This window comes from Mustela nigripes, chromosome 4, assembly GCF_022355385.1.
Source record: "Mustela nigripes isolate SB6536 chromosome 4, MUSNIG.SB6536, whole genome shotgun sequence".
In the NCBI taxonomy this organism is placed as follows: Eukaryota; Metazoa; Chordata; class Mammalia; order Carnivora; family Mustelidae; genus Mustela; species Mustela nigripes.
The window spans coordinates 107,127,801-107,155,568 of NC_081560.1; the positions used below are offsets into that span (position 1 = coordinate 107,127,801).

The window sequence follows — 27,768 nt, forward strand, 5'->3', positions numbered from 1 at the left end:
CGGGGGATAGTCACTGTTTTTATTCCCCACTGGAGGAGCCAAGCCAAAGTCCGTCCAAGCTACAGGACAGACAGTCACAGATCCACAGACCGGCTGCCCATGGCCACACACTGCGCCAGTCCTCTGCAGGCTGGATGCGTGAGGAAGGGCCAGGCTCTGGGTTCCCAGCTCACTCCGACTGCTTTTCCTCTCTCATGCTGTTCAATCAGAGACAGACAGCGGCAATCTGGGAAGCAGAACGCCTCCAGTGGAGGGGCAGGCAGGCAATCACAGTGCAAACCCAGGGACCAGGAAGCATGTGTGACTTAAGCCCTGTGGCGAGGGCTTTGTCCCCATTACTCTAATCCCTGCCACCCCAGCAGGAGTCATAGTGCCCCTAACACGGGTTGGGCTCCACATTGAAATCTGCTGCACCTCTCAAAGGGGGACATCGCCAGCCCCCTGCCGATGGTGCGGATACTTAACAGACACCTAACGGTACTGGAGGTCAGTCCCTACCCACCTGGCTCTTTATGTCCTTTCCCCAAACTGTTTGGCTCTATTTCCCTTCAGACAGCTTTGACTTCTACTACATATATTCCTTTTCACAGCAGATGGTTTGGGAAACTGTGGATGATGATGATGATTAAAAGATTTTATTTATTTATTTGACAGAGAGAGACATCACAAGTAGGCAGAGAGGCAGGCGGTGAGAGAGGGAAAAGCAGGCTCCCTGCTGAGCAGAGAGTCCGACGCAGGGCTCGATCTCAGGACCCTGAGATCATGACCTGAGCCGAAGGCACAGGCTTTAACCCACTGAGCCACCCAGGAGCCCCAGGAAACTGTGTGGATTTAAATCAAAAGAACAATAACACCATTATTACCCCCATCTTCAGAGGGACTGAACTGAGAGACGTCTGACGTCAGACAGAATGAGGGGCTTGCTCCAGTGTACGTGGCCAGGAAAGGGTACAGAGTGGGTTCAAACCCACTTACTGGAAGCCTGCCCTCTTGGCAACTGCCTCACACCGCCTTATGCCGCCTCTCAGGAAAGAAGAGACACGCAGGATGACATGGCGGCCGACGGTCCCCTGGGTCAGAGCCGCGGAAGGCGGGCTCCACACAGAGGCCATGGTTCTCTCTCATAGAAAGCCTTTACCCAGCGATAAAGTCCAGGTCCTTGCTTCGGCTTTGGGCACTGACTTAAATAAACCGCCACGTGCGTGACCCTGCATTTGGTGTTTGATATTCTTTTTGTCCAACTGACACCATCCATTATGCTCTGCAGTGACCTTTAAAAGTCCAGCAGATTCTCATCAAGTGTAAAGGCCACGAAATATTAGTTTCTCACAAGGAAGTGCTTCATTTTGTTAGAAACTGAGAGCTAAGCAACCCAACATACTTCCTCTGGGCACCAAGATCCAACCTCATGTGCAGCTGCCGGTCTGGTGTCAGTGGACTTGCTGAAAGGCTCTGGGGCACAGGAGCCCTATTTGGTCAACTCTTTGGGCTTCAGGCTCCTGCTCTGTATGAGGGATAATAACACCCATCGGGCAGGATTACGTTGGGATGAAACTCAACACAGATGGGCAACAACCACCCGGGATCTGGCCCAACGGAGACGCTTAGGGTTCGTTCTCCTTCATCCTTCAATTCCCTGAGCACTTCTGTTTTCTCCCCCTTTTTCTTCCCCACCCTATGCCGCCACCTCCACACCCCTGCAAATTACTGGGCCCTAGATTTTTCAACCCTTGTTTTAATGAGTCTCTGTTTACACACAATATATGCTTTTTTTAATGTGCTGCCTCAAAGCTTTCTAGAAGTGGATACGGCTTAAATACACAAGAGCCATCATCTAGAAGTTGAAGGAAATCTCAGAGTTGTCACATAAGGGGCGTAGAATTTGGCAATAAGGTTGGAAGATGCCACCCTCTGAAAATAAAGCCGAAAAGAACCAAGAGAATGAATGGCATTAGCCATCTGGGGCGATCTTTCCAGGAAACAGCTCACTCTAGCTGATGATTTAGAAGTGTAACTGATGAGAAGAGAGTGTGTCTCAAATCTCGGAGAGGAATCGAAAACAAAAACCTCATCAGGATGACTTGGGCAAAAAAATCTAAGGAACGTAGCATAAACCGTAATCTAATTAAGTACCAATATGTCTCAGGAAATAGTTCTGCCAGCTGAATACTAAAGAATGTTGAAAAGAAAGTCAGATGTATCAGTCAGGGCCCAAGTAGAATTCAGACGCCACACCAGCTTTTTGAAGAGAGGGGCTCTAACAGAAATCGTTCACTGGGTGTAAAGTTGTTAACCAGGCCACTAAGGCATCAGGGAGGTAACAACCAGGGAAGACGATAGAGAGAACAAAGGGGAGACGTGGAAGGACTGACCCTTATAAACTCAGAGATGGGGTCCTGATGCCCAGAGCTCTGAGTATGGGACGCTACGATGGGCGGGGCCAGCAGGCGGTTTCCCCAGCACTGGGAGAACTGGATTCAGTTGCCGCAGGTGAAGCCAACAGGTGTCCCTGGGGGCTGTTCATGGGAAGAGGAAGCCTAGGGGAAGGACCAAGTCCCTTCTCTGCTGCCCATCTTGCTGACCCCTTGACTGCAGCTCCCCTGCCCCTCCCCCACCGCCGAGGGCCTGCTGGGGAGCTGCTGGCAATAGCAGAAAGCTGCTGACATGCAGAGTCCAAGCTTGGGCATCACAGAGCCAAGTCTGGAAGGACTGGGGGTTGAGACAATGGTTTAATAAATTGCACACTGGTTTTTTGTGAAAAATGAGTCTCCACTGCTACCCTGGGGAGAGGGTATTGATTCTATCCACAGAAATATCCCCAGAATGCTGAAGGCCAATGCATCAGGCATCATAGGCAGAGGGAAATCAGGCTACAGAAAACACCACTGCTCACCCAGGATTGCTGTGGTTTCCTGAGCACATGAGCCCCCAAAAGCCTTCTTACAACGCCTGCTTCTCATCATCAGCTAATGAGCTGTCAATCTGATTTACCAGCATTTTACAACTCTGATTCATGGAAACCCCAATCTTTGATTGATAACCTCCAAGGTGAACTAATACAACTGAGTTTCCAAACCTGGGAAACCCAGAGACCCTGAATCGGTGGCAATTCCTCTTGCAAAGCTCTGTCCAAGCCAGCTGAAGGGCTGCTCTGATTGACTGATTGATTTATAAAAGATTTTATTTATTTATTTATTTATTTGGCAGAAAGAGAGAAAGAGAGACAGACAGTAAGAGAGGGAACACAAGCAGGGGGAGTGGGAGAGAGAGAAGCAGGATTCCCACTGAACCGGGAGCCCGATGCAGGGCTGGATCCCAGGACCCTGGCATCATGACTTGAGCCGAAGGCAGACGCTCAATGACTGAGCCACCCAGGCACCCCAGGGCTGCTCTTATTTTAACTGTGTGTTTACTACACATGATTTACACACTGGAAGATTTATAAGGTATTCTTTAGAAAATAACTGTGGGGGTCTCAACTGTTTCTACAAATACGTTAACACACACACACACACACACACACACACACAGAACTGGGCAGAATAAAGAAAATGAATACAAAACTTCAACCTCTCAGTGGATAAAAACCTATTCATGCCATTCCTAAATTCTGGCCAGTTTATCTTACAACAGAGAAATCAGCCAAAGCCCACGGATTTCAGAAACCTCAGATGCACGGGTACCTCTGGCCGTTCCCTCCCGACTCTGCTTCTCAGCGTGCACGTGACCCATCCCAAGAGGGGACAACCGGGAGACAAGGACAGACATGCTCCTGGCAGGTCCTCTACCTTCCATTCAAATGAGCAAATGCGGCTGTGTAGGGAGCTGAGCGGCACCCACCAATGCCAGGTCAGCCCGGGACAGACAGCTTTGTTTACGTCCTCCCAGCAGATAAGGGGCTCACAGGCAGGCTGAGGACAAATGTCAGTGTCCTCTGATCATGAATAAGTTCTCATGAATCAGTTGGTACATGATCCAGAATAGATTGTCTGGAGATTTACAAACACATGGTCACTGACACTCAACATTATGGGGTCAAACTCCCTCCTCAAAAAACAAAAAACAAACAAACAAAAAAAAACCCCAACAACAATGACAACAAAACAACCAAACCCCAGATGAAAAAAATACAGAAGAATAAAATCCATGATTGCTGAACTATGAGGAGCCCCCTCCCTCAACTCACTCAGTCCAGAGCCTCTAAGAAAAGTTGTATTTTCTTTAAGGTCTACACTGTCTCATTATTTTCCATTGTGAACAGCAAGCTTCTTGGAGATTCCAGAATAACTACTCAGACTAAGAGTCTCATTCGGTAATCCGGTGGGCAATCCCTTATACATTCATCAATACTCAACTCTGAATATAAAACCAAGCACCCAAACGGAAGACCCAACTCAAATTCAAAGTCCACAAAATGGACCAAACATACAGGCAAGGACTCTGTGACATTTCGCGGCTATGGCCAAAAGATGGAACCTCTCCGTAATGCCTTCCTGAACTACCGTTCCCAAACCTGACTGCGTTGAGAGTCAGGAGTGGGGAGCTTTTTCTAAAACGTGCTTCAGTGCTGTGGCCCAACATTCCGGTTTTATTGGTCTGGGGTAGGTCCTGGGCATCCGTACTTTTACATCTCCCCAGGCATTCCGCCCACGTGCCCAGATTGAGAAACACTGGACCACGGTTTGGGGGTGGGGCGCAGAGGAGAGATGTAAGCTGCAAAGAAAACCAATGAAGACGGGGGAGAGAAGAAAGACAGTAAAAGCCGGGATCCCAGGCTACCGCAGTCCTTGAAATTTCATTTCAGCGCAGCAAGTCGAGTGCCATCCTTGGGCAAATTCCTTCAAGTCTGCATATCCTGCCTTTACGAAATTCACTAATTAGTATTGTCATCAGATGAGGGATCTCTTGAGATAAGGACAATACGCATGCCCTAACAGGCCACATCCCTGCCTCTCCGGGAACACTGCGTATGGGTCAGAAGATGCGGTGCCAGAGGCTTGCTTGGGGCCCACCATGTGGAAGAAGGGGACAGAGCAAGCTCCAAACCAGATCTTCATTTCTACCTTCCCTGGCAAAATCCGCTTCTCCCTGCGATGGACAAAGAGCACGCTGACCTACACAGAGTAAGTCTGCATCTCTAACGGAACGATGTACACACCTTCTCAGCCAGGAAGAAGCAAAGACGTGGGAGCGCGTGGCTGTGCATGTGCGTACAAGCACGGGCACCAGGACACATGCCTGCAGCTGCAGCTGCAGACAAGACATGAACGTCCGCTGAGCTCATGACAACACGCACATGCACACACACACATGCACACGCGCACATGCACACACAGACACACGACAGTGAGCACCTTCTATCTATGTGCCAGGGCACGTTAACAGTCCTGCCCAGAGAACATCTCATTTAATCTTCATAACAAAAAAAGGTCCTGTTATGTCCATCGTACAGAGGAGGTGACAGAGACTTAAGGAAGGCAGGCACCTGTCTAGGGACAGACAGCCATAGGAGGGGCTGAAACTGGACCCAGCCAAGGACTCCAAAGCTGCCCCTGCCACCTCCCACACACGCTCTCAGGGTTCCCCAAAAGCACAAGCAGCACGGGCGACACACAGCTGGGCAGAAGGTGCTGGCCCTAAAACCACATGATTAATCCTAGTTATTACTGCTCCAAGACATCCAACGCAGGAGACTCCATCAGTAACTGAATCCTCGTTTCTGCAGAAGTTACGTCCTATGCTGAAGGTGGAACCGAGGAGGGACGAGGAGCAAAAAGGGAGCTCAATGCCCTCGCACACTGAGAGCACATTCTACAGCGGTTTTCCTCCCTGGCCTGGAAGATCACCCCTCAAAATATAGGAGACAGAAAGCTCCAACCTCCAAAGAGGGAGGGAGTTGTGCTGCACGGAAATTCTTCCTCCAGGCCACCCTGCTCATCCCTCCTCCCTTGACTCAGGCGGTCCTCCAGTCACCTGCGCCCCATACACCCACTAGTGGTTCAAGGCTGAACTGATCCCTTCTCAGCTAATCACCACGATCCAGTCTAAATTCTTGCTCCAATGACTGCAGATGCCATCCCCTCGAGTCTTGTTACTCTGTACCTCCAAACTCTCCACATAACACAGGGCAAACTTTCCTCAATTCCTAAGAGGGCCAAGTTCTGGGGTAGAATCCTACTGTTGGGTCTCGACATCCCACAGAGGCGCACAGGGCTTGCCTCTGCCGCTCTGCATGCTTCCGGCGGCACCTGCGCTCCTCCCAGAACTTGGGAGCTGGTTTCGAACACTCGGCAAGTCGCTGCAGGCAGCTAGAGCGCTGAGTGAGGTACGTACGGCCCGTGCACCCACCCCAAGGCCTCCGACAGTACTGTGTAGAGGCGCCCCCACATTTCATAACGGGAGTCTACCTCCATCCCATCCGACTGGAGTCCTACATCTCCCAGCCTCTAGGGAAGAGGGCGGTGGTGTTACCCACACAGTTTTTTCTTTATGGTCATCGAAGGCACGGAGCATTAACACAGGCAGTCAGCGGGAGCTCCCGAAACTCAGCCCTGTGCTGAACTAGCGCACACAGGCTGCTTAATCCGAGTTTCTGGGCGGGTCTCCACAGCCTGAGTGCCCGGACACTACTTCAGCCGAGGTGACTGCCTCAGTTACGGTCTGAACGCAGAGCAGTTTCATGACGATGAACGGGTCGAGGGAGAGCTCATAATGAAAACCTCTTCGCTACGTACAGCTGGAAGGAACTAAGAGGGTTTAAAAACAACTGATATTTCTACTGCTCATTATCTCTCTCGCCTCGACTTCAGCAGCCCGGCATGGTGTCTCCCCGCACTCCTCCCACAAGTGAAGCCCCCCGCCCCCCGCCCCGCTGATTTAATAGCACACAGATACAGCCGGGGCCTGTTCGGCCACAACAGCAATGCAGTCTTTCTGGAGGAAAAAAATGCTCTAGGATGCACTGCACTGGGGGAAAAGCCAGACTGACACCCAGAAATGAAAGGGGCTCCCTCCCTTGACCACGTCTGCCAGACCACAGCTGTAACAGATCAGAGCCGGTGCATGAACGGGCAAGTGACTCAGAACTCAAGGCCAGGTCACCCAGCAGGGGAAAAGCCCAGGGAAGGGCCATGGTAGGACCAGCATGTGTCACAATAGTTCGGCCTCGTTTACCAAACAGCAGACCCTCCACGAGTCTGGGCTCGTGGCCATCCTCACCACGGCAACCCCAGCAGTCTGACACTCATCTCACGGACCAGTGTTTACAGATCACCAACCGGGTGCGGGGTGCTGAGCCACACCCGGGAGCCCAATGACACAAATGGGTAAGTCCCTAAATGCTTACTGAGCCGCTGCCTCCCTTGCCCACTATGCTTCCATTCACCTGCCTTCTTTTTGGCTGTTAGTTGCCCAACCACACCAAATTTACTCTGGCCCCGGGACCTTTGCACACAATTCCTCTCCATGCCTGGACAGTCTTCTACTACATCCTCATGGCTGGATCTTTCTTCTCCAAATGTAAGCCCCCCACTCCAGTCCTTTCTGCTGATTATGTGAGCCCCCCTTGGAGTTACGCGTACGGCTATCCAGTACTGGCTGGGTGGCCTTCAACCTGCACCCTTCCTGGAATGCAGATTCCCAGGCAGAGGGCCTCGTTCCTCAAAGTCTATGGCTGCTACAGCACCTCTGCAAGAGGGAGGAGGGCAGAAAGGGGAGCAGCTAAGCGCATGCCAGTCCTCAAGACTCTCAATAGCCTTTGGGATGCAGGCGATCAGAAATCACACTGCACTGCTCCGCAGGTTGGGGGAGGTCCCAGGTGTCAACAGTGGCACATGGTGAGGGACCCTGGAACAGTGGAAGGCTGTGCCTCCCTCCCTGCTGGACCAGCAGGATTGTGGGGATGCAGACCTCCTCCCCTGTCGGCACAAAGCCCAGTGCCAGAGGGTGGTGAGAAGAGCTCAGGCCGACCCCCAGCTCAAGTCCCTTTCCTCCTTTGTCCCAGGCACCACTTCCCTCCCTCAAAGGGGGAGCAGTAGGGTCCCCTCTGGGGGCAGGGGGAGGCTAAGAGCTGCCCCGGGGGATCTTCAAGGCCGCACAGGCACACAGGTACAGCTGGTCCCAGGCAGTGCAGAGAGGTTGAGCACAAACACAGTGTCCCCCTTGTTACCACGCAGAGGAAATGAAATGCTGAGTGCTGTCCATCTCCTAAACTCTCTGGGCACCACCTAACCGTCCAGACAGCCTTTTTAAAGGAAAGAGCAGTGCCTTAGAATGGGGATTCTCTATCTCGAGACATCTCAATGTGCCGCAAGTATTGGAGGGCTGCAGACAACCTTTAAAGGTCATCTCTTAGCCTGGCTCCCCGCCTCCATCGCCCCAGATGCCTAATTAGCACTTAAATGGGGATGTTCTGTGCACAGGGCTTCCTGACTGTCAGGCACTGTGAGGGCTGGTTTCTAGGCTTTTCCACTATTTCTCTGTGTGCAGACCTCCAAAGCCAGACTCCCCTTCTCACAATGCAACACTCCCTTCTTGGAACAAATAAATACAGCTGGGCCAGACTCTCCCCGAGCTCCGAGCTCCGCAGGGAGAAGGAGGCACGAGGAGAGCTGGGGAGGCATGAGGAGAGCCCGCCTCTGGGGACATAGGGCACTGGCAGATCTCCAAGGGTGGGCCAGCTCCAGGGGTCTTGGGAGGAGAGACCCAGCCTGAACATCTGCGGACCGGGAAGGCAGGACTTGAAGGCAGACACCCATGAAATTGCCCTCCCACCAGCTCACTCCCTCAGGCCATTAATCCATTAGGTCCACTCGGCTCCCCTGACCCTGGGAACCACGCTGCACTCTGACCAATTCTGGTACCTTAGACGGTAACCCCGATGTGACACTTCTGGTCTTGCTCAGCACCAGGCCTCCCCTTAAAGACAGGGACCTCCCTATGCTCAGCGACTCCACGTGGTCCAAGAAAGGGAGGGAGGCCACCCAGGAAGGGAAAGCTCCCACCACCAGGGTCTTCCTTCCCTGATTTCATACCCAATCCCTAGTGCAGCTGTCACACCAGGAGGTCACCACCCACTAGGGGGTCTTCCTCCAAGCAAGCCCCCTTGTCCAGCAGGGAAGCCTAGAGTCGACCCCCAGAAGCATCTGCTGGAGGCCCACATGCCAGGAAAAACAGAAGTAGGCCCTCGCGCGACCGGTCAGCACCAGCCCCCACTGCAGCTCACCGACTTCCAACAACCCATTCCACAGATGAGAAAAGGGAGGCCTGAGTACCGGTGGTGTCAGAACCCTGGCTCTTTGAGTGGTCATCACCAAACATCCGGGGCTCTGCACGGACATTCTTGTTGAAATCATCATGCAGTGTATCTATTAATCTGCAGTCTAGCTGTAAGTTGTCTTAATTAGAGGCATCAGAGAAAACCACATGAACACCGTGCTAATTGACAGAACTAGTCCTCGGCCCTCATGGGGGTGGGGGGCTTTGTTGCCTTGCCACAGTTATTAATTTGTCTTCCACTTGTCACTCACCTACAGTTTCAAAAGCAAGGCAGAAACTGAACTAATGAAAATAACAGAACGTTTACTAATTAAAACCTTGTGGAAAAGTTTTCAAATAACACGCCGCATTCGGATAATAACAGCTCAAGGTATTGAAAAAAAACCAATTGCCAATTAGAGTTTAAAAAATTAATTATACAGTCACATAGTTAAAACCCACATCCTGGTGTAATTTGCAAAGATGAGAGATTAAGGGGTAAAAGTAGGAAATCAGCTCTCAGTAACCAGGCACGGGAGAAGGTTCTAGCCTGCTGCTTCCTGCCTCGGGTCCGCAGACCCCTGCCACCTGGGTACCCTGCACAGCTCACCCACCGGCCCTGAGGCTCAGTTTTCTCACTGGAGAGGAGAAGGGCTACAGGAATCTCTTATGTCCTTACCCTCCCTCCAAGGTGAAGGTTCCAGGCAGGGTCCACGGAAGTGGAGGGACTGTCTGGGAACACAGGCCAGTCTGCTTCAACAGGGGAGAGGGAGGCCAGCTCCAGGGGGCACAGGCGCCCCGGGGCTGGTGAGCGCTGGCCACAGAGGACAGCCTCGCCTAGCTCGGGGCGCCAGCCAGCACCCATCCCTCTGATAGCCTGAGACTTTACATCAGCACCAGGGGTTGGGGCACTTATGACCTGAATACCGACCTCATTCTGACTACTTAGTCTTCACTCAACAACCCGATGACATACATGAATGAGGAAACCGAGGAACAGAGAGTTAAGTAACCTGCCTGTGTGTCCACAGCTAACTGGAGAAGCCAGACTTCAAATTCGGGCCTGTGGCCCCCCAGCCACATACCCCAGCAGCCACCCTACCCCAGCGCCTCACACCCCACCAAAGGCTTCCTTGCACGATCTCTCTGGGCTCTGCAAGACTGTCTCCCAACAGCCCAACGTGGATTTCCTGAGTTATTCCCCTGAGAATCAGTCTCCCTCTGGACACCAGCGCTCAGGGAGCCAAGCAGGCTACACTCCCAGTGCTCCGAAGTCTCCCCATGTCACACACACACGGAGTCTGGGTCATCAAGACACCACTCTGCAGGTAGCTCAGACCCTGGGTACCCTCCAGCCCTCCACAGAGGCCTCCTGGTCACCGCTGAATCCTAAAATAAGATCTTACAGTACCAAGGAGCACTTTCCTTGAAAACACCTATGGGGCAGGTAGAAAGGACACCAGTATGTTCCGATGCCTGGTGTGAAAAACTAGATGGATTAGATCATCAGAAATCCCACTCTGGGGCCAGTGCAGTGTAGACAGAGGATGAAACTAGGCAGCCCTCATGCAGGGATGTTCCCTGGGAGCCCATCAGTGCAGCCTGGACGACCACAGCTAGGCTCCTTCTGTGCTGCCCTCGGGCTCTAAAAACCCAGACCGCTCCCCATCCTGGCTCATGGGCAGCTCGAAGTGAAAAAGGTCACTGAGATGATCCCCAGGCCTGCACCTCTAAAACCAGAATGGCCGTGGTGGACCTTCTCCAAAGGTGCATTTTGGGTAGCCAGGGGACCATGACAATCCTAGCCCCAACACTGTTCCTGCATGACCTGGCGGGGGCAAGTTCATAACCCGGGGGCCCACTGGAAACCGCACGCATCAGGGCGGGAAGAAAACTAGCTCCAGAAATGAAAGATAAATGAGCAATGTCTCTGAAGTGTTACGACAAGACTGATGTAAGTTTGAAGTACCGGGAATGACACCATCCAGAAAACACGAATTATCATACGTTTGTCACAAGTCGCTCATTTACAAAGCCAAGGCCAAACACGAGGTGCGGGCAATAATATTCTGCTGGGGAAACAAATAAAGAAAAAAAAGGAATAATACAGTTATTTAAAGGTCTCCCATTCCAGCTTCCCAAATCATCCGCAGCTCCTAATGGATTGTTTACGACAACAAGCGAACTGCCTGGGACGAATGGATAGGCCGGCAGGAGGACTAAACACCAAGACACGTCTCCTGCCCACTCCCACCTGTCAAATGAGATGTGTGGTTGGTATAACAGACTCTGCACACCAGACTCTGGCAGGCGATAGGTTCTCCAGGCTGGTGAGGTGTAGGCAAACTCCCCAAACACCCTAAAGTGACACTCTACCACCAAAACAATCACCAAGATTAGCCATCTCCTAAGAGTTTAGATAATTTTTTAAAAACATTTTATTTGAGAGAAAGAGCAAGTGCGCGCGCGCGCGAGCATCACAGATGGCGGAGGAGGGCAGAGGCACAAGCTGACGCCTCACTGAGCAGGGAGCCCAATGTGGGGCTCCATCCCAGGCCCCTGGGACCACGGCCTGAGCCTAAGGCAGACGCTTCACTGACTGAGCCCCCCAGGCACCCCGAGATCATCTGTAGAGAAGTGGAATCACATGCTGACACAGGCGACAATTCCAGGATCTTGGGCAACCTCTGAAGCATCCTTTGGAAAGAGTCACCACCGGACATTCCTCAATTACAGAGGACATGCGAGGCTGACGCGAATCTTTGCTGACCGTGCTCCTATGATCTGTGAGAAACGCATGCGCACTCTCCACCCACAGTTCCTGGCTCATGACTCTCCAAACCCTTGACTTTCCTGAGTGCCAACAGGAGCGTCTCTTCTCATAATATGTGGTCTGTTGTCCCCTGTTTCTGAAAACTCTTTAAAGCCAGAAAGGTGAAATGGGTGTCTCCTTATTCCTAACACGCCCCCTTCCACCACTGGGTTTATGCGAACAAGATGACTTCTGGAAAGCACCACAGGAACCAACCATTTGACGAGGGGACTGGCATTTTCAGTCCCACCCCTGATTTCTGGGGACCAGTGAGGAGCCAAAGACTGAATAAACTACCAGTGGCCAATGATTTGATCAATCATGCCTCTGTAGTAAGAACCCCAGAGGAGGGGGCTCGGAGAGCTTCTAGGTTGGAGAACCAGAAGGTTTCCACATGCCACCGTGCCAGGCCCCAAACTCCACGAGGACAGAAGCTTCTCTGTTTGGGACTTTGCCCTGTGCCTCTCTTCATACGGCTGTTCGTTCAGACCCTTTGATATTCTCTGTAATCAACCAGTCAGCTAGTCAGTAAACGGGTTTCTGGAAATCTGTGAGCTGCTCTAGCAAACTAACTGAACCCAAGAAAAGGGTGGTGGGGACCTCCGATGTCTAGCCTGTTAGTCAGAAGCAAGGGAACAACCTGGGCTTGCGCCTGGTATCAGAAGCAGAGAACAATCTTGTAGGTCGGAGCCTTTGACCTGTGGCACCTGATGCCGTCTCCAGGTAGACTGTGTCCGAACTGGACCAGACTGGAAGACACTTGGCTGTGCGGCAGCATCACCTGGGAGAAGGGAAACTGGGAACAGAAACCTTGCACCGACTTTATCACTCAGCCTTCAAGCTGCTTTTTCAAAAATATTAGTTTTCACCCAGTTTGCTAGTTTTAGCTAAAACATCTACAAACAACTTTTTTTAAAAAGTTAATGAAATTGTTTTTTAAAGATTTTATTTATTTGACAGACAGAGATCACAAGTAGGCAGAGAGGCAGGCGGGGGAGGGGAGGGGGGAAGGCTCCCCACTGAGCAGAAACTTTTAAAAGGACACAAAAATAAAATAGTAGGAGGAACCCCATGTATCCATCAGTCATATTCAATAACACATCTGCCCTCTCTTATGCTTCCATAATTTTCCTTCCAGGCATGGTATCATTGCGTCCATAAATACTTTAGATTAGGTCTACAGAAGATAAGGATTTTCAAAAAACAACCCCAAGACCATTACTGCCACTAATAAAATCAATGATGATGCTTTTCCTTTCATCTACTCTCCAGTCCCTATTCAACTTAACCCTAATTTTCTTTCTTTTTTTCTCTTTTCTTTTTAGGTCCTTCTCTAGTTGGTTTGGTCAGTGAGTCTGAGCTCTGTGAAGGAAAACCGAGCACCCTGCTGACTTCCACAGATCCCAGCACTCGACGGATAGAGAATGTTCCACTGAGCTTCTGAATGGGTTTGCTCCTCGCTGCTCATCTCTCAAAAGTAAAAAGAAAAGAGAAGAAATAAAGAGAAGAAAACATCTATTTACATGGATCCTGGGAATCAGGAGTGAAGAGCTGGCCACGTTCTAACGCCATGTTCTAACACGGGCTACCATTTTCCTTTATCAGGGACAGGACCCCGGGGCCGCATTCTCCTGAAGGTGAGGAACCTCACACATGAGAAAAAGAAGACCATAACCCATTAATTCTAATGTGCGCTATGTTCCACAGTTTGACGTGAAACTGGGATGCATCTCACAATGAAGGATACCGTGTGATGCTGAAGGTCGGGCAAGGGCCATGATGCACTGTAATGACCAGCATGTGCCCAAACACACAACACACTAGCAGCAAAGCTCACATGACAAGCATCAGTGGCCTGGAAGAAAACCCTAGAAACAACACAGAAGCACTCACAATCATTAGAAACCAAATCAAGGGGGTTAGAACCGGATGGTGAATTGGGGAATTAGGGAAAATTCCCAAATGAGTCAAAAATTGTCTAATTCTACATAATTAACAAGCTCCATTAAGAGCCCAGAACCAAGAGCTTTTAGCAGTTTCATTGATTTTTTTTTTTTTTAAATGCTATGTCACCAAAGGTCTTGATGGCACAGATGACTTTGAGGAAAACAGGCACAAATATCTCTGAGTCAAAAACTAGACACTGGAAAAGTTTTAGAAACACCTTACCCAATATAGTTCATGTGTATTTTCCTTTTTATCTATGCACAAGAGTGATATATGGAAAAATCAATGTCTAATTAAGTCTAAAAGAGCTCTTTAAATAAGTAGACAAATAAAAATGTTAACTGATAAAGAAACCGTTGTGTCACATTTCAATGACCAGCGTTCCTTTTCTTTTCCTAGTGGTACATAAAATAATGGTTTTATGAGTAATAGCATCTTAGATTTGATAAAAAGGTGTATATTCTACACGAAGGGGAAAGTCAGTGATTATCAAAAATGAGTGGCAAAAAAAAAACAAGTGGGTGAGCTGAGTGGTACAAGGGAGCCGGGAAGGGCCCCGAGTGGGCAGAGGGGTAGGGAAAGAGAGGGAAAGCGGGTAAGCCTCATGAAGGTCACAGAGCAAAAGCTCAAAATCTAGGTCAACAGGAGAGCCCCTGAGGGGGAAAGCACCAAGACAGTGAGACTGAAGGCGTCCCAGCTGGGCCAAGCTGCCCGTCATCCAGGACAGCCCTGGACATCCCCCTGGACAAGAGTCACCGCCATTCGCCTCTGCCTGATAACAGAGCGCTTCGATTATGGGCATCTCCCAAATGCAGACCTCTAATTTACATCAGCTGCTCCCGCTCTCCTGGGTGACTCAGCTAGGACGGACCCTTGTACTGAAGTGTGTCATCTTTCTGGGGCAGCAGCCCTCCACCAAGAAAGAGTTCACTGCCCACACTGGCCTCTGAAGAAACAGAGACAGAGAAACCACAATTGCCCCTCAGTCTGTAGATCTTTAAAATGACCTCTCCTTTGCTGCCATGCAAGTGTTCCAGTCGCTCTATCGAGTCTCACACTGGCGTCATAGAATGGAACCCCGCAGAGAAACTTAAGAGGCCCTCATACATGCCAACATTGTCTCTGAAAAGCAGCCGGAGGCTCCCCCTGAGAACCAGGAGGGCCTGCAATTTCCTACCATCCCACCTCACTCCGAAGTGCGTGGGCAGTGAAGTCATATGTCCATTCTAGTTTCCAAGATGCGGGGCTTCAACGTCACCCACGTTGCCGAGAACAACCTCTCCCAGGCCCGGGTGTCAGGCAGACTTCTGACATCTGGGTTCCTACAGGCTGGTTGTCCTGCAGGAATCAACAAGCCCCAACCCCCATAGCAACTCAGGGAGATCATATCACAGCGGAAATCCTGTGCCCCAAGCAGGTGCCCGGGGATCCACGAGGGTTTCTCATTGAATGATGACATGCGTGGAAAGCACTCCGCCAGTGTGCAATGTCAGTTAACGGCGTACTTGACAACGGAGAGCAGACGGCCCCCCAGGCCAACTCAGCATTTCACAGAGATCAGCTCGGACAGCAAGCACCGAGACTGCTCAGCAAGCACATTCTACCAAGTCAAGTCAATGAGCAAATTAACCTGCGGGCACCTAGGGCTGTTGCAGGTCCAGGGTGGGGGCTGGGGACACGGGAGTATGCATACCAGTGTCACTAAGAGGAGTACACACATCACCCACGACACCCCTGGGACAAGAAGACCCCAGGCTGCCTCATCACAGAGGAAATTCCACCTGTAACAAATCAAAAGCTACAATCTTCAGGAAAGAAAACCAGCTCATTTATGTGGCAAAAGCCACCAAAAGGACCTACAACCAGAAGACAGGGCACAGCTAAAACCAGGGGCTGCGTGGGAAGTGGAAGGAGCCCCAGGGATCCACCTGCTTCCAGCGTGGGCTCAGACCTGTTCAAACCTCACTTCCGCATCGAGCTGGGGGACCACCGCAGTAACATGACGACGCCCACCCCATTCCTAAGCCCCCCACACTGCTGTGTTTCCCAAGGCACTTATTAGCACCTGTTTCCACACTGGGTCATTTCTTTACCCCTCGTGTTTTGGTCTAGCTAACTCCCCCTGGGAATGAAAGTTCCATGAGCAAAGGGTTGTTATATTTGCTGCCATATTCCCAAGTACCCCAATAATGCCTGTCATATAGCAGGGGTTGAAGAAACAGTCACTGAAAGAATGAATGGAAGGGACCAGAGCCTGTTGTCATTTCTGCTCCTGCCAGAGGGGCAGCCGAGGATGTCATCTTCCGGACAGGCAGACATGGAGCAGGGGGGAGGGTAAGAACACACAAAACCTCTCAGGGCGCAAAAGGTGAAAAGGAAGAAAAGAGCAAGACAGACCAAGGCTATCATCAGGGCATTCCTGAGCGTGGTCCAAGATGCCTTCCAGGAATTTCTGACGCGATGTGGCAGGATGAGAGCTCTGCCAAAATGCATGGAAGGGAGCAGGGGAAGCCTGGCCCGAGAGCATGCTATGACCTCGGAGAGCAGTCCCAGCACACAGACGAGTCTGGGTCTGCCATCCGCCAGCTCTGCAACCTTGGGAAAGTGACTTACCCTCTCTATGCATCAGGCTTCATCAGCAAAATGAGAGGAAACAAAGGGCTATTACGAGGAGTTGCTGAGTTCATATGGATACGGCAGCTTTAGGACCGAGCCTGGCACACAGCGGGTGCAAACAGCACACACATTTATTAAATTATTAAAACCCTTGACCTGGGGGATCCACCCCAGACCTCACAGAGAGGCTGTCCTGTTCTACAAGGGTCCAGCTGCAAAGGTTGCAGGGAGAAGAAAAGAAATCAAAGTTAACAGAGACAGAGCAGTGGCTCTAAATGAGGGGCGGGGGGACTCTGACCTCCTGACAACACTTGGCAGTGTGGTCCCCTACGGGGTAGAAAAGCATCTAAACACCACCACACATAGGGCAACACCCAAAACCAAGATGATCTGGCTCCAAATGTCAACCAGGTCAAGACTGAGCAACCCCCTCTGGGCTGATAACGCCCCAGAAGGCCCCTTAACCCTGACAAACCATGTGGCCAGTTCTGGGCTCTGGAAATCCAGCAACTCTGTCCTAGCCACGCTGACCCTGCCTCCTCCGAAGAGTCAGTGGGCAAGAAACCGCCAGCTCGGCAGGACCAGGTGGCCGGCACTCGGGACCTGGGAGACTAAGGAGGGCAGAAGCCCAGGCCACAGTCTGCCAAGGCAGGTAGTCCCACGAGACCTCAGTGAGCCCCAGGGACTGGCCCGCTCCCCGGCCCCAGAAAGCCGCCCCTCGGCTGCGGCTGCACGAGAGCCCAGGAAAGCTGTTTCCATGTAGGCCCAGGAGGAGATTAATTGTGACCATTTCTTCAAACCCAGTCCCAGTGAATCACTGCCTTCCACATTCCGGCACGCTAAGAAACCCGATGTGTCTAAAATGCCACGTTTCCCGGGCCCGGAATACCGGACATGACAGAATGTCTCACCCCAGGCAGCAAGGGGCAAAAGTGAGGCCAGGAACAGAGATTTACTCACCCAGGGCAGGGGACCAAGGGCGAGGAGGACGGGCTCCGCCATGGAAGGCCTTGTTTGCTGATGCATCTGACTTTTTATTTCCCGGAAAGGGGCACGTGGTCAGCAAGGAGAAAGGTGGAGAAGGCTCTCTTAAGTGGACAGGTAAACCAGACCACCTGGAGTCAGTCCTTCAGGTCAAGCACATGGCTAAGGCTCACAAATCCTCCTGCCAGCTAAGAGACAAGGTCAAGTTCTACGAGGGCATGAGTGTCCACTGGGGTGCCCCCTCCAACACTTTCAATCTAGTTCTCGAAGGATTGTTTCTCACCAGGGCCAGCCTATCCTGAAACCCACTCTGGAGAGTCTGCTCGTGGGAGTGCCAGACAGGAGATCCGCCTTCAAAAACTTCACCAATAAGGCAGTTGGAGGCAAGGCTCCAAGACGACAGGAAGGGAACCAGGGTCCCCAGTAGTAAGGAGAATCAAACATTGCCTCAAAGGAAAGGTGACCTTTCAGGTCAGAGAAGTGAGCCCAGGCCAACGCTTCCTTGGGTCCAAGTGGCACACTTACAGGAGTGCTACTCAACACCCAGGCTCCAAAAGGGCCATGCGGTGGCAGGTGTTAATTCTTTGGTTGCTGATCATGGAGGAGGGAGCCCAAGGGAAGGGACTTGGACAGCCAGGGGCTGGGAGCCCTTTGGGGTCTTTAGATGGGTACTTAATAACCAGCACGGAAGCATCCCCCTGTTCTAATCTGTGCAACAGCCCCGTATGGGTGTGTTTCCATGTGGACATCCACACGGCTTGTATGTCTCAGCAAACCTTCCAGAACAGGATTCACAAGGAGAAAAGCAGAAGAACAAGAAGGGGGAGTGGATTTGGCCAGGTATGGCTATTTTCTCATCCCACGAATTCTGCTGGGCCAGCTAGGAGACCTCACAGATTCTTCCCCCCCACCACCACCCCAGGAATACCCTGTGCCTTTCCCAGGATCCCAGCCACAACCTCAAAGTCAACTCCTGCATGTGCCTGGGTCTCTGCCGCCAGCAGCCTCACCCTCACCACCTCCTCCTCCTCCTTCCACCAAGCCCACTGCCTCTGATTTGCTAGAAGGTAGGCAGCCCAGCACTGCCTGCTTCGAAATCGACTTCTTCCCAAACTTACTTCCTGCCCTCCAGAGATCTGGAAAACATGAAGGGCAAAACAAGATATTATAGAATCTAAAGCCATAAACCTATCGACCACCTCTCGATGACCTCCTCCCCTGTTCCGAAGAGGAATCCCACCACGCATGAGAAGGTACGGTGCAGAGACAGACAGGGCCTGAAGCCCACATATACTCTTTACGAGCTAGGTCCCCCCAACCCTACCTCAAGGTCTGACAGCCCAAGCAAGCTGACCCTCCCCTGTACGGGGTCCAGCAGCTTCTTCTGCATGCTTGCTGGGAGGTGAAGGGATGCACTTATCACACCAGCACTGTTTATCAGTCACAATCTGTCCCCTTACGTTTGAGCACCCGGAGGCAGCCACAACATAACTAGGGAACAAGGAAACTTGGTTTTCCTTACAGAACAGTCTCCATCCCAGCGCCCTTTGTCAGGTTCTCCAGCTATAGTGCTTTCCCACCACGAATGCCCTCCCTACCTCAGCTTCAGGCTCTCATCTCCAATGGAACTTCCTTAAACTGCAGACTGACTCTAGGGAGCGAGGTCCACGCACAGACTCCCAGCTCTACTGACACCCATCCAAGCACGTGGCAGCTTCACGTCCCATCTCGTAGCAGTCACAGGAGAGCAGTCACGGCCACCTCCCCCCCTGCCCGAAGAGGCAAGGCTACAGGGGCAGGGGAGGAGAGCCCAGATCTAAGGGGTGGGGGGGCATGGAGCAGGCTGGCTTCCTTGCCACAAGAAACCTCCACCTCGGGCCACATTCACAGAGATACCCCCACTGCTTACCCAACCACAGAGAAAGGTGTGGCCTCCACCCAAGCTTTCCTGCTGGCTGCCCATAGGTGGGACACCGCAGTGGGGTTCCAGAGAGTTGGCATGTCTGGACCCCTCCCCCAAAAGGCAGCCCTTAATGTCATTCAAGGTTCTTCAGTCCGAGCCCAGATACACTGAACAAATCAATGTCAGAGGAATGGATGAAGGATAAAAGACAAAATAAAAACGTCAACGATTTTCCAGAGAGCAAGAAGACACTGCAGATTCCTGGTTCGATATATTTTCAAGGAGTATTTCTGCCTTTTACTTTTTCCTTATCCCCCCAAACTTCTAAACCATTTATTCCGTGTCTACTGTTCCCCAACACCTACTGCTGGCATTTAGCTCACCGCCACAAGGTGAAAATGATGATCCCCACTGTAAAGAGGAGAAACGGAGAGTCAGAGAAGCTCGTTAAATTAATAAAGGTCACTAAGCAAAAGGGGGTGGAGAGCTAAGGTCACTCAGTGCCAATAAGTGGATTCGTGCCATTCTTCCTGTGAATGTCCACCACCCAGCTCAAAACACCCTGCTGTTTCCCATGATGGACCAAATTAAAAACCAACAAGTCAGCTTGGTGTGCGAAACCCTCTCTATAGCCCAGTCCCCAACTCCTTCTCCAGTTTCAAACCCTACTGTCCCCCTATACGTGTCCCATGCCCCAACCAAGTGGGGTCTCTCATCACTCCCTCTTCCCCCCAAAAGCCTCCTGCAAGATCACCCCCAAAGTCCTCCACTCTCGCACCCCCAGAGTAAGGGCAGCCCTGTGCCCGCTCATCAGGGAGGGGAGGTGGAAAGCAAATGGGCCGCCCAGCCCTTGGTCCTGTCCTTCAGCTACGGCTTTCCCTCACTTCCCGAGGGTGGGAGCAGCACAGAAAAGGGGGGGTCTCAGACTGGACACACTCTCTTTCAGGAGCAATCATGCTTCACATACTGGGAAATCCTCCCCTTTCCAGCCTCAACAGCCACACTTTATCCAGAGGCAGGTTCACTGCAACAGAAATCCCTTCTTTTCTACGGCTCCATCCAAGGAGCCAAGGCCTGGGGGAGACTTAACATGATTAAAATTTTAGAGCATTTAAGATGCTTAAAGGAAAGGCATCCTTGGAGTGCAAAGCATCAGTTGTGGGGGCGGGGGGCAAACTATGGGAGGAGTGGAGAGATCTACACAAATGCAAATGCACTGATTTTTGACAATATTACGCAGAAACTGATTGACCTCACACCCCAGACCTCAGCCTTGCGTCCCAGATGGTGCGGCAATGGCCCGACTGCCTTTGAGCACCTGCTCCTGTCTTCCTTTATTAGATCTGCAACCTGAGGTGGGGTGGCTTTCTGGGTTTTGCCAAGTGAAGAATAACCATCTCGAGAAGAGTTATTTAACAGCAGGGCACACAGTGACAAGGCCGGGAGGGGCTGCTGAAGCAGCAGAAACACCAGGCCCGCACCCGTCAGACAATCCCCCAAAGCCTAATCCTGAAGACTGGTACCCCGGTGAAAAACGCCGGGGCAGAGAGAAATTGGCTCAATATGGAAGGAAAGGCTTGACTTACTATAGCGTTGCGTGGAGCAAGAGAAGAAACATCCATTCCACTTGCATCTTAAAAAACTATCACTAGTATTTAAATTCTGCCTTAACTTGCATACCACGTGATCTTTTTTCATGTCCATACTTTGCAAGCTAAAAAAAAACAAGACAAAACAAAACAAAAAAAACTACATATTTCCTTTTATCATAAGGATGAACTAAATTTGAAGACTCTTGAGTCTTAAAATCCATGAAAACAATTCAGGGGGAAGGAAGACGACGCAGTTTTATACTCTGGATTCGGAAATTCAGGACAGTAGGGCTCTATTCAAGCCCTTCAGAACAGTCTCACAGCTTCGAGTTTTATACCAGGGTCCACAACACTAAGTTAATGAGTCTTTTACTGCGATTTCAAAAGCTATTGCATTTACACACCTCTTTCTCAACTGACAAATCACTAAACCATTCTAAGGGCTAGGATTAAATTTTATGGTTCGTTGACAGAATAGAATCCCAAGTCACCACTCCATGTATAATTGTTCATTGCCCATGCATTTTTTTTCCTACCTGATCTCTGTACCTTCCCATTGCCACTAGGTCACAAAGAGTTCTTGCATTTTTTTTTTTTTTAAATTAAGGGTACCACTTCAGGGGTTAACACAGAGGACCCCTCAAAACCCAGCAGCTGAAGCCCACAAGGGAGAAATCAGTCTCTCTGGATGCTAAGGCCACACTGTTGCTATGTCTAAGCACATGTACTCATGCAAGTGCCAAACCAAGGAAAGAGAAATACCAGTGTGGCTTATTTGTTTTTCTTTTGCATGAAAGGCAGAAGGCTTTGCCAGGTCCTACCGGCACACCAGGCCATGTGGACCTGCCAAGGCCCATTTTTCTGCAAAGCAAAGTTTTGAGAATAATTCCAGTTTAACATGACCGTAGTTTTCAAAGGGCTGCACTGCTCCTACTGGATGCCCTGCTCGCTGCCCTTCAAAAACAAACAAGAGACTTCAGGTACACAGACAGCAGTTCCCTGCATTAAAAAAAGGAAAGAAAAAAAATGGGCTAAGAGCACACTGCTAGCTCAGGACTAAGCTAGGCCAATCCAGCACATGGAAAGACTTTTCATTTTTGCCCCCGCCAGACAGAGCAAACCCAGGACTCAAACAAGATACCTACCTCATCTAATACCTTCAGGTGAGAATGAATGAATGAATGAATGAAAGAGTAAGAGAAAGAAACAAACCAGGGGGGAAATCCCTGAAGAAGCCTCGACTTCATGGGTCTCTCAGGCTAGGAAGTCTGTTCATACTGTCAATCCCGTCTGCCTTGTTCCAGAATACCATTCCCTAGTCCCAGCCCAACCCGCGGTCCACCTCCATTAACTCAGTATTTCCTGGGTTTGCCGAGCCACTAAACGTCACAGTAATGAGGGTTACAGGATTTCGGAAAAGATAACGCGGCTTTCAAAGCCGATTCCCCACCAAACACCTCAACCCCGCGGGCGGCATGTGCACCGCCAAAGCCCTGGGCTCCCAGCGGGCGCCCGGCCGCAGAACCCTGCCGCTGGGGCGTCTCTGGCCGCTCGATTTCCTCCTGGGCGGTCCCGGTGGCTTGCACAGTCCCCACGGCCTAACCACTCGGCCCCTGGGAGCCTGCTCCAAGCACAGCTATGGACCAGGGACCGGCCCCGCGTAACCGGGCAGCGGGGCAGGGGGCCACGGCCGGGCGGCGGGGGCCGAGCGGACCCGGCCGTAACACCCGGACGAGAACGGAAGATGCTGAGGACCGGCGGTTCGGGATGTCCGCGACCCGCTTCACTCCCCGCGCAGAGGCGCGCTGGCCGTCCGCTTGCACCCGCCCTGGGAGTCCGTTCAGTCCCGCCCGGGGCCGGCCGCACACCCCCCACCGCACACCCCCCAGCGCGCCCCCAGAGGTAGCGTACGGAGAGAAAGGGGCAGCGTCCCCGGCCTGCCCGGGACCACCACTCCCCGTGACGAGGGGGAACAGGGTGAGGACTGCGGCGGCTTGTACCAAAGGGCGGCGAAGAAACTTGGACTCCTGTCTCCGGTACCTGACACTTCGCAAAGGCGGCCGCCTCTCCCTCCCCTCCTGCCCACCCCCTTCTGTGGGTCCCAACACCCCCGCGGCGAAACTTCCCGCCGCAGGGGACGGGGCTCCCGGCGGCCGGACAGGACTCAACTTCAATTACGTGGAGCAGACAGAAGGGGACGTCTGCGGAGGGGGACTGGGGGCGACGAGAAAGGCGTCCGGGGTCCCCAGCCCCTGCGGGGCGGCGCCGGGTCGCCCTCTCCCGAGCCAGGCGAGCGCAGAGGGGCCGGGGGCACCCCTGGCCCTGGCGAATCGGTTGGGAAGCCCGAGGAGGGGAGCGGGGGCCCGAGCCTAGGTCCGGGCAGAGGCCAGCAGGAGGGGCAGCAGAGCCCCTCGGCGCCCGGCCGGCCACGTCGGAGCAGGGGTCTGCAGCCGGGCAGGGGGCGCGTCGGCGCGGGAGGGGCCGGCGGGGAAAGCGGAGTCGGGCGGGGGAGGGGGGCCGGGCCCGGGCAGGGCGCCCCACTCACCTTCCTGCCGGCGCCGCCGCCCGCGCCCGCGGCCAGCGCGGAGCCGCCCCCCGAGTACATGTAGTAGGCGATGCCCAGCACCCACAGGAAGGCGAAGCAGAGCAGCATCCGCGAACGCCGCCGCATTCTCCCCTCCCGGCCGCCGGCCGCGGCCGCCGCTGCTCGCGAGTGCTGCCTGGGGCCGGCGCGGGCGGGGAGCGGGCCGGGGGAGGAGCGGAGGAAGGGGAAGGGCGCGGCGGCGGCTCCTCCTCCGGCGCGGGTAGCTGCTCAGCGGCGGCGAAGGCGGCGCGCGCCCAGCGCCCGAGCTCCGCCCCGGGCCGGGAGCGCGGCGCGGCGCCCGAGGAGGAAGCGGCGGCCTCGGAGGCGGCGGGCGGGTCAGGGAGCAAAGGGCGACCAATCGGCGGCGGCTGCGGGGGCCGAGGCGCGGGCCGGAGGAGGGGATTACCGCGTCTCCATGGCTGCGGCACGCGGGGGTTCCGCCGGGAGGGCCTCCGGGAGCCCGGCCGCCGCCCCGCCCCCTCTGCGTCCTCCCCGCCGCGGCCCCTGAGTGACAGGTGGCTGCCCGGCGCCGGGCGGAGCGCGCGCACACGTGCGCGCACACACACGTGCACACGCACCCGGGACCCTGGCGGTCAAGGCTGCCGCGCGCCGCCCCGCCTAGGCTGTCACCTCTTGGGTCCGGGGTCTTGGGGACCGACTCGGACCCTTAGCGGCCGGCCCACCTGAGCGTTTTGGTTGCAAACCCGCCTGCCGGACCCGACTTCGCAGCTGCTCGCTGCAGTTTTCTTACTAATCTTACAGCAAAACATCCCTGATCCCCAGCTGCCCATTTCATGTGATTATTTAGTCACAGGTGGGAGCCTCCAGGTAGAATAAGAGAAGTCCAGATAATATTTTTCCGAGAATGGACAGCCCTGAATAGCAGGATTCTTTTGTTTTATTTTGTTTTTAATCATGAAAGGGGAAGAAGGGACGCAATATATATTTTTTTCAATCTTTCCCTTTTAATGTGTTGCTTTCTTAAAAGAAGAAAGAAGAGTTAACACAGAAGCATCTCAGGGAGACTCATCTGTCTTGTAACAGAATCTGGGTAACCTTGATGATGCCCTTGCCACACTCAAAGTTTCCCGTGCTCCTAGGAAAGAAAGTAAATGTTGCTTGGCACTTGGTATTTCAAAAGTGATTCCAGGAGCTTCCCAGTCTGGAGGATGATGGCAGCTTCATGAATCTGAATCTCCACTCGCATCTTCAACAAAATGCAAACACCAATAAGCCTTCAGCACTACTGGGAGAGGGAATGCCAGGAACTGAACTTCTAATTACTTCTTAAGTAGAAGAAAGAAAAGACATCAAATTCCAGCAGAGCTCCCTCCGCTGTTGCCAAGGACTTAAGTGAAGTCCTGGCTTAAAACCTCTACAAAGAGAAAGTCCAACACCAAGAACTAAAACAGAACACAGGTGGGGTACTTAACAGGGAATAGGTTTGAAAGAGAATGGGACAGGAGGTGGCAGCCTTGAAGAAGCCTTGCTTCTGGGAAGAGTCAAACAAATAAAGAAAGAGTAATGCCCTTTGGAGGTCTGGCAGTGAAGGGATAGAAGGAAGTAAAAAGGGCAAATTAAAGATCCTGCAGAAATAAAAGACAGCCAGTCCCTCCCCCAGACACCGTGACCTATTGAAAACTGCACTTCACTCTACAGATAGAAGAGAACATTCCTGAACTGGGAGCCCTGTGTCAAAATTCCCAGTAACAGAATAGCATCTGATTGGCAGCATACGAAGCTACCATTAAAAGAAAATAAAAACGAAAAAGGAATCACATTTGTTTTGATGGGAAAAAAAAAAAAAAAGAATCGTAGCATTTTCGGCTAATGAAAATACACACACACACACCCCTAAAACCAGGAAGCAGGAGGAATTGTAACACCACCCAGCAAACCACCAAACTGACCAAAGCATTATGTGGACACGTGCACACATCCAGACGTACATATACGCACACATAGGGACAACTACAATGAGAAATTTAAAAACTAAGAACAAACTAGACAAACAGGAAGAAATGCAACAAAAGTTGATCAAATTCAGGGAAGAAGTTGAAAATAAGACAGAACTCCCTGAAAGACCGAGAATAATTACAAAGTGCCCATGGGAGAATAGAGTCAAATAAAAATAGGTAAAAGGACACTAAAGAATGGCAAGAAAATAATCAAGACATTGAAAATAACTTAAAGAAAGAAGCAAAGTGTTCAAAGAGAAGTGGTTGGAATGAATGGAAATGAGGACCAAAACGCCTATAACCAGAGTCCTCAACACAGAAGCACCAGGGAAGCAGAATTAGTATTAAAACTATAACCTCAGGGCTCCTGGGTGGCTTAGCGGGTTAAGCCTCTGCCTTCGGCTCAGGTCATGATCTTAGGGTCCTGGGATCGAGCCGGGCATCGGGCTCTCTGCTCAGCGGGGAGCCTGCTTCCCTTCCTTCTCTCTCTGCCTGCCTCTGCCTGCCTCTGCCTGCTTGTGATCTCTGTCTGTCAAATAAGTAAATAAAAATCTTTAAAAAAATTTAGAAAAATAGGACCACCTGGGTGACTCAGTGGTTGGGCCTCTGCCTTTGTCTCAGGCCATGGTCTTGGGGTCCTGGGATCGAGCCCCTCATCGAGCTCTCTGCTAAGTGGGGAGCCTGCTTCCCTCCCTCTCTGCCTGCTGCTCTGCCTACTTGTGATCTCTCTATCAAATAAATAAATAAAAATCTTTATAAATAAATAAATAAGTAAATAAAACTATAATCTCCGATGGAATATTCAATGTAACTACATCATGATGGATAATACAGCTTGGCCCATTTGAAAGTTATTAACAGAGTAGGTCTCATTACAAGGAAAACAACTTTTTTTTTCTTTTTTTATCCACGAGGTAATGAATGTTAACTTTATTGTGGTCATCATTTCACAATATATGTTTGTCAAGTCATTATGCTGTACCACTGCTATGGTGTTTATACAGTGATGTCAACTATAAAATTAAAACGGGGAAATGCTGTAATCCTGGAAGAGAATTCGAAGATAAGAAAAAAACTAAATTGTATATCAGAAGTAACTTCCATGTACCCTGAAAAACTCCAAGACGTATCTTAGTAAAACTATTGGATTTTAAAGGTATCAAGATCAAATTACTTATAGAGATCACAAATTTAGGCTGGTATCAGACTTCTGAAGAACATTACACAAAGCCAGGGAACAACAGAGCACCATTTACAAGAACCAAGAAGCTCAATGCGAGAAAATATCAGCCAAGGATTTTTGTGTGCAGCTATAAACACACAGAAAGGAACTGGGTGCAAAAATTCAGAGACCAGTATATGCCTTTCCTGGGGAGTAAGATTCCCCCCATCCAAGAGAAAACAGAGAAAAACCAACAAAATGACCGATGGAGACCATTTATATATTTAATTGGCAGAAGAATAGTATGTAGACATTATACTTTCTGGTAAAGTAAAACACCAGCAGCTAAAAGTAGTTGAAGGAGAAGGGAAAGAGAAAAGAGAAAACAGAATCATATCATTGACTATTAAACAGGCAGTAAATGGAAGTCAAAGGAGACCCTATAAAATTCACAGCCAAATGTTGAAAGGTTAGGAAACAAGGAAGGAAGGAAGGGTAATATAAAAATATAAAACTTGGCCACAAAGCAAAATATATATATTCTCCAAAATCAGAAACCCTATTCTAAAACCATAAGACAAAAAATTTTAAAATAGCAAAGAATACATACCAGATAGTGGGGGGGGGGGGGGAAGAGTAGTAAGTACAGTATAGTACATGTGGCAATTGTCAAAGAAAATAATATGACAGAGCTGAGACTAAATCATATTATAATATCATTTACAAAAGGGTTTAATTTACATATTAAAATATTTTCAAAGGGCGCCTGGGTGGCTCAGTCAGTTGATCATTGACTTGATTTCAGCTCAGGTCATGACCTCAGGATCCTGGGATTGAGCCCCCAGTCAAACCATGCACTCACCGGGGAGTCTGCTTGAGGATTCTCTCTCCTTCTCCCTCTGCCCTTCCCCTTGCTCATTATCTCTCTCCCTCTCTCAAATAAATAAATAAATCT

At 51.3% G+C, this 27,768-nt stretch overlaps 1 protein-coding gene across 1 annotated transcript in view; it reads right to left on the reverse strand.

Annotated features, from left to right (window-relative positions):
- GALNT2 (polypeptide N-acetylgalactosaminyltransferase 2) overlaps positions 1 to 23,903 on the reverse strand; it is a 180,204-nt gene extending 156,301 nt beyond the window's left edge. Inside the window, exon 1 of the mRNA XM_059397251.1 lies at positions 23,655 to 23,903. Within this exon, the coding sequence (XP_059253234.1) occupies positions 23,655 to 23,780 (126 nt within the window). The 5' untranslated portion in view covers positions 23,781 to 23,903. The remainder of the gene's footprint in view (positions 1 to 23,654) is intronic.
- Positions 23,904 to 27,768: the final 3,865 nt, after the last annotated feature.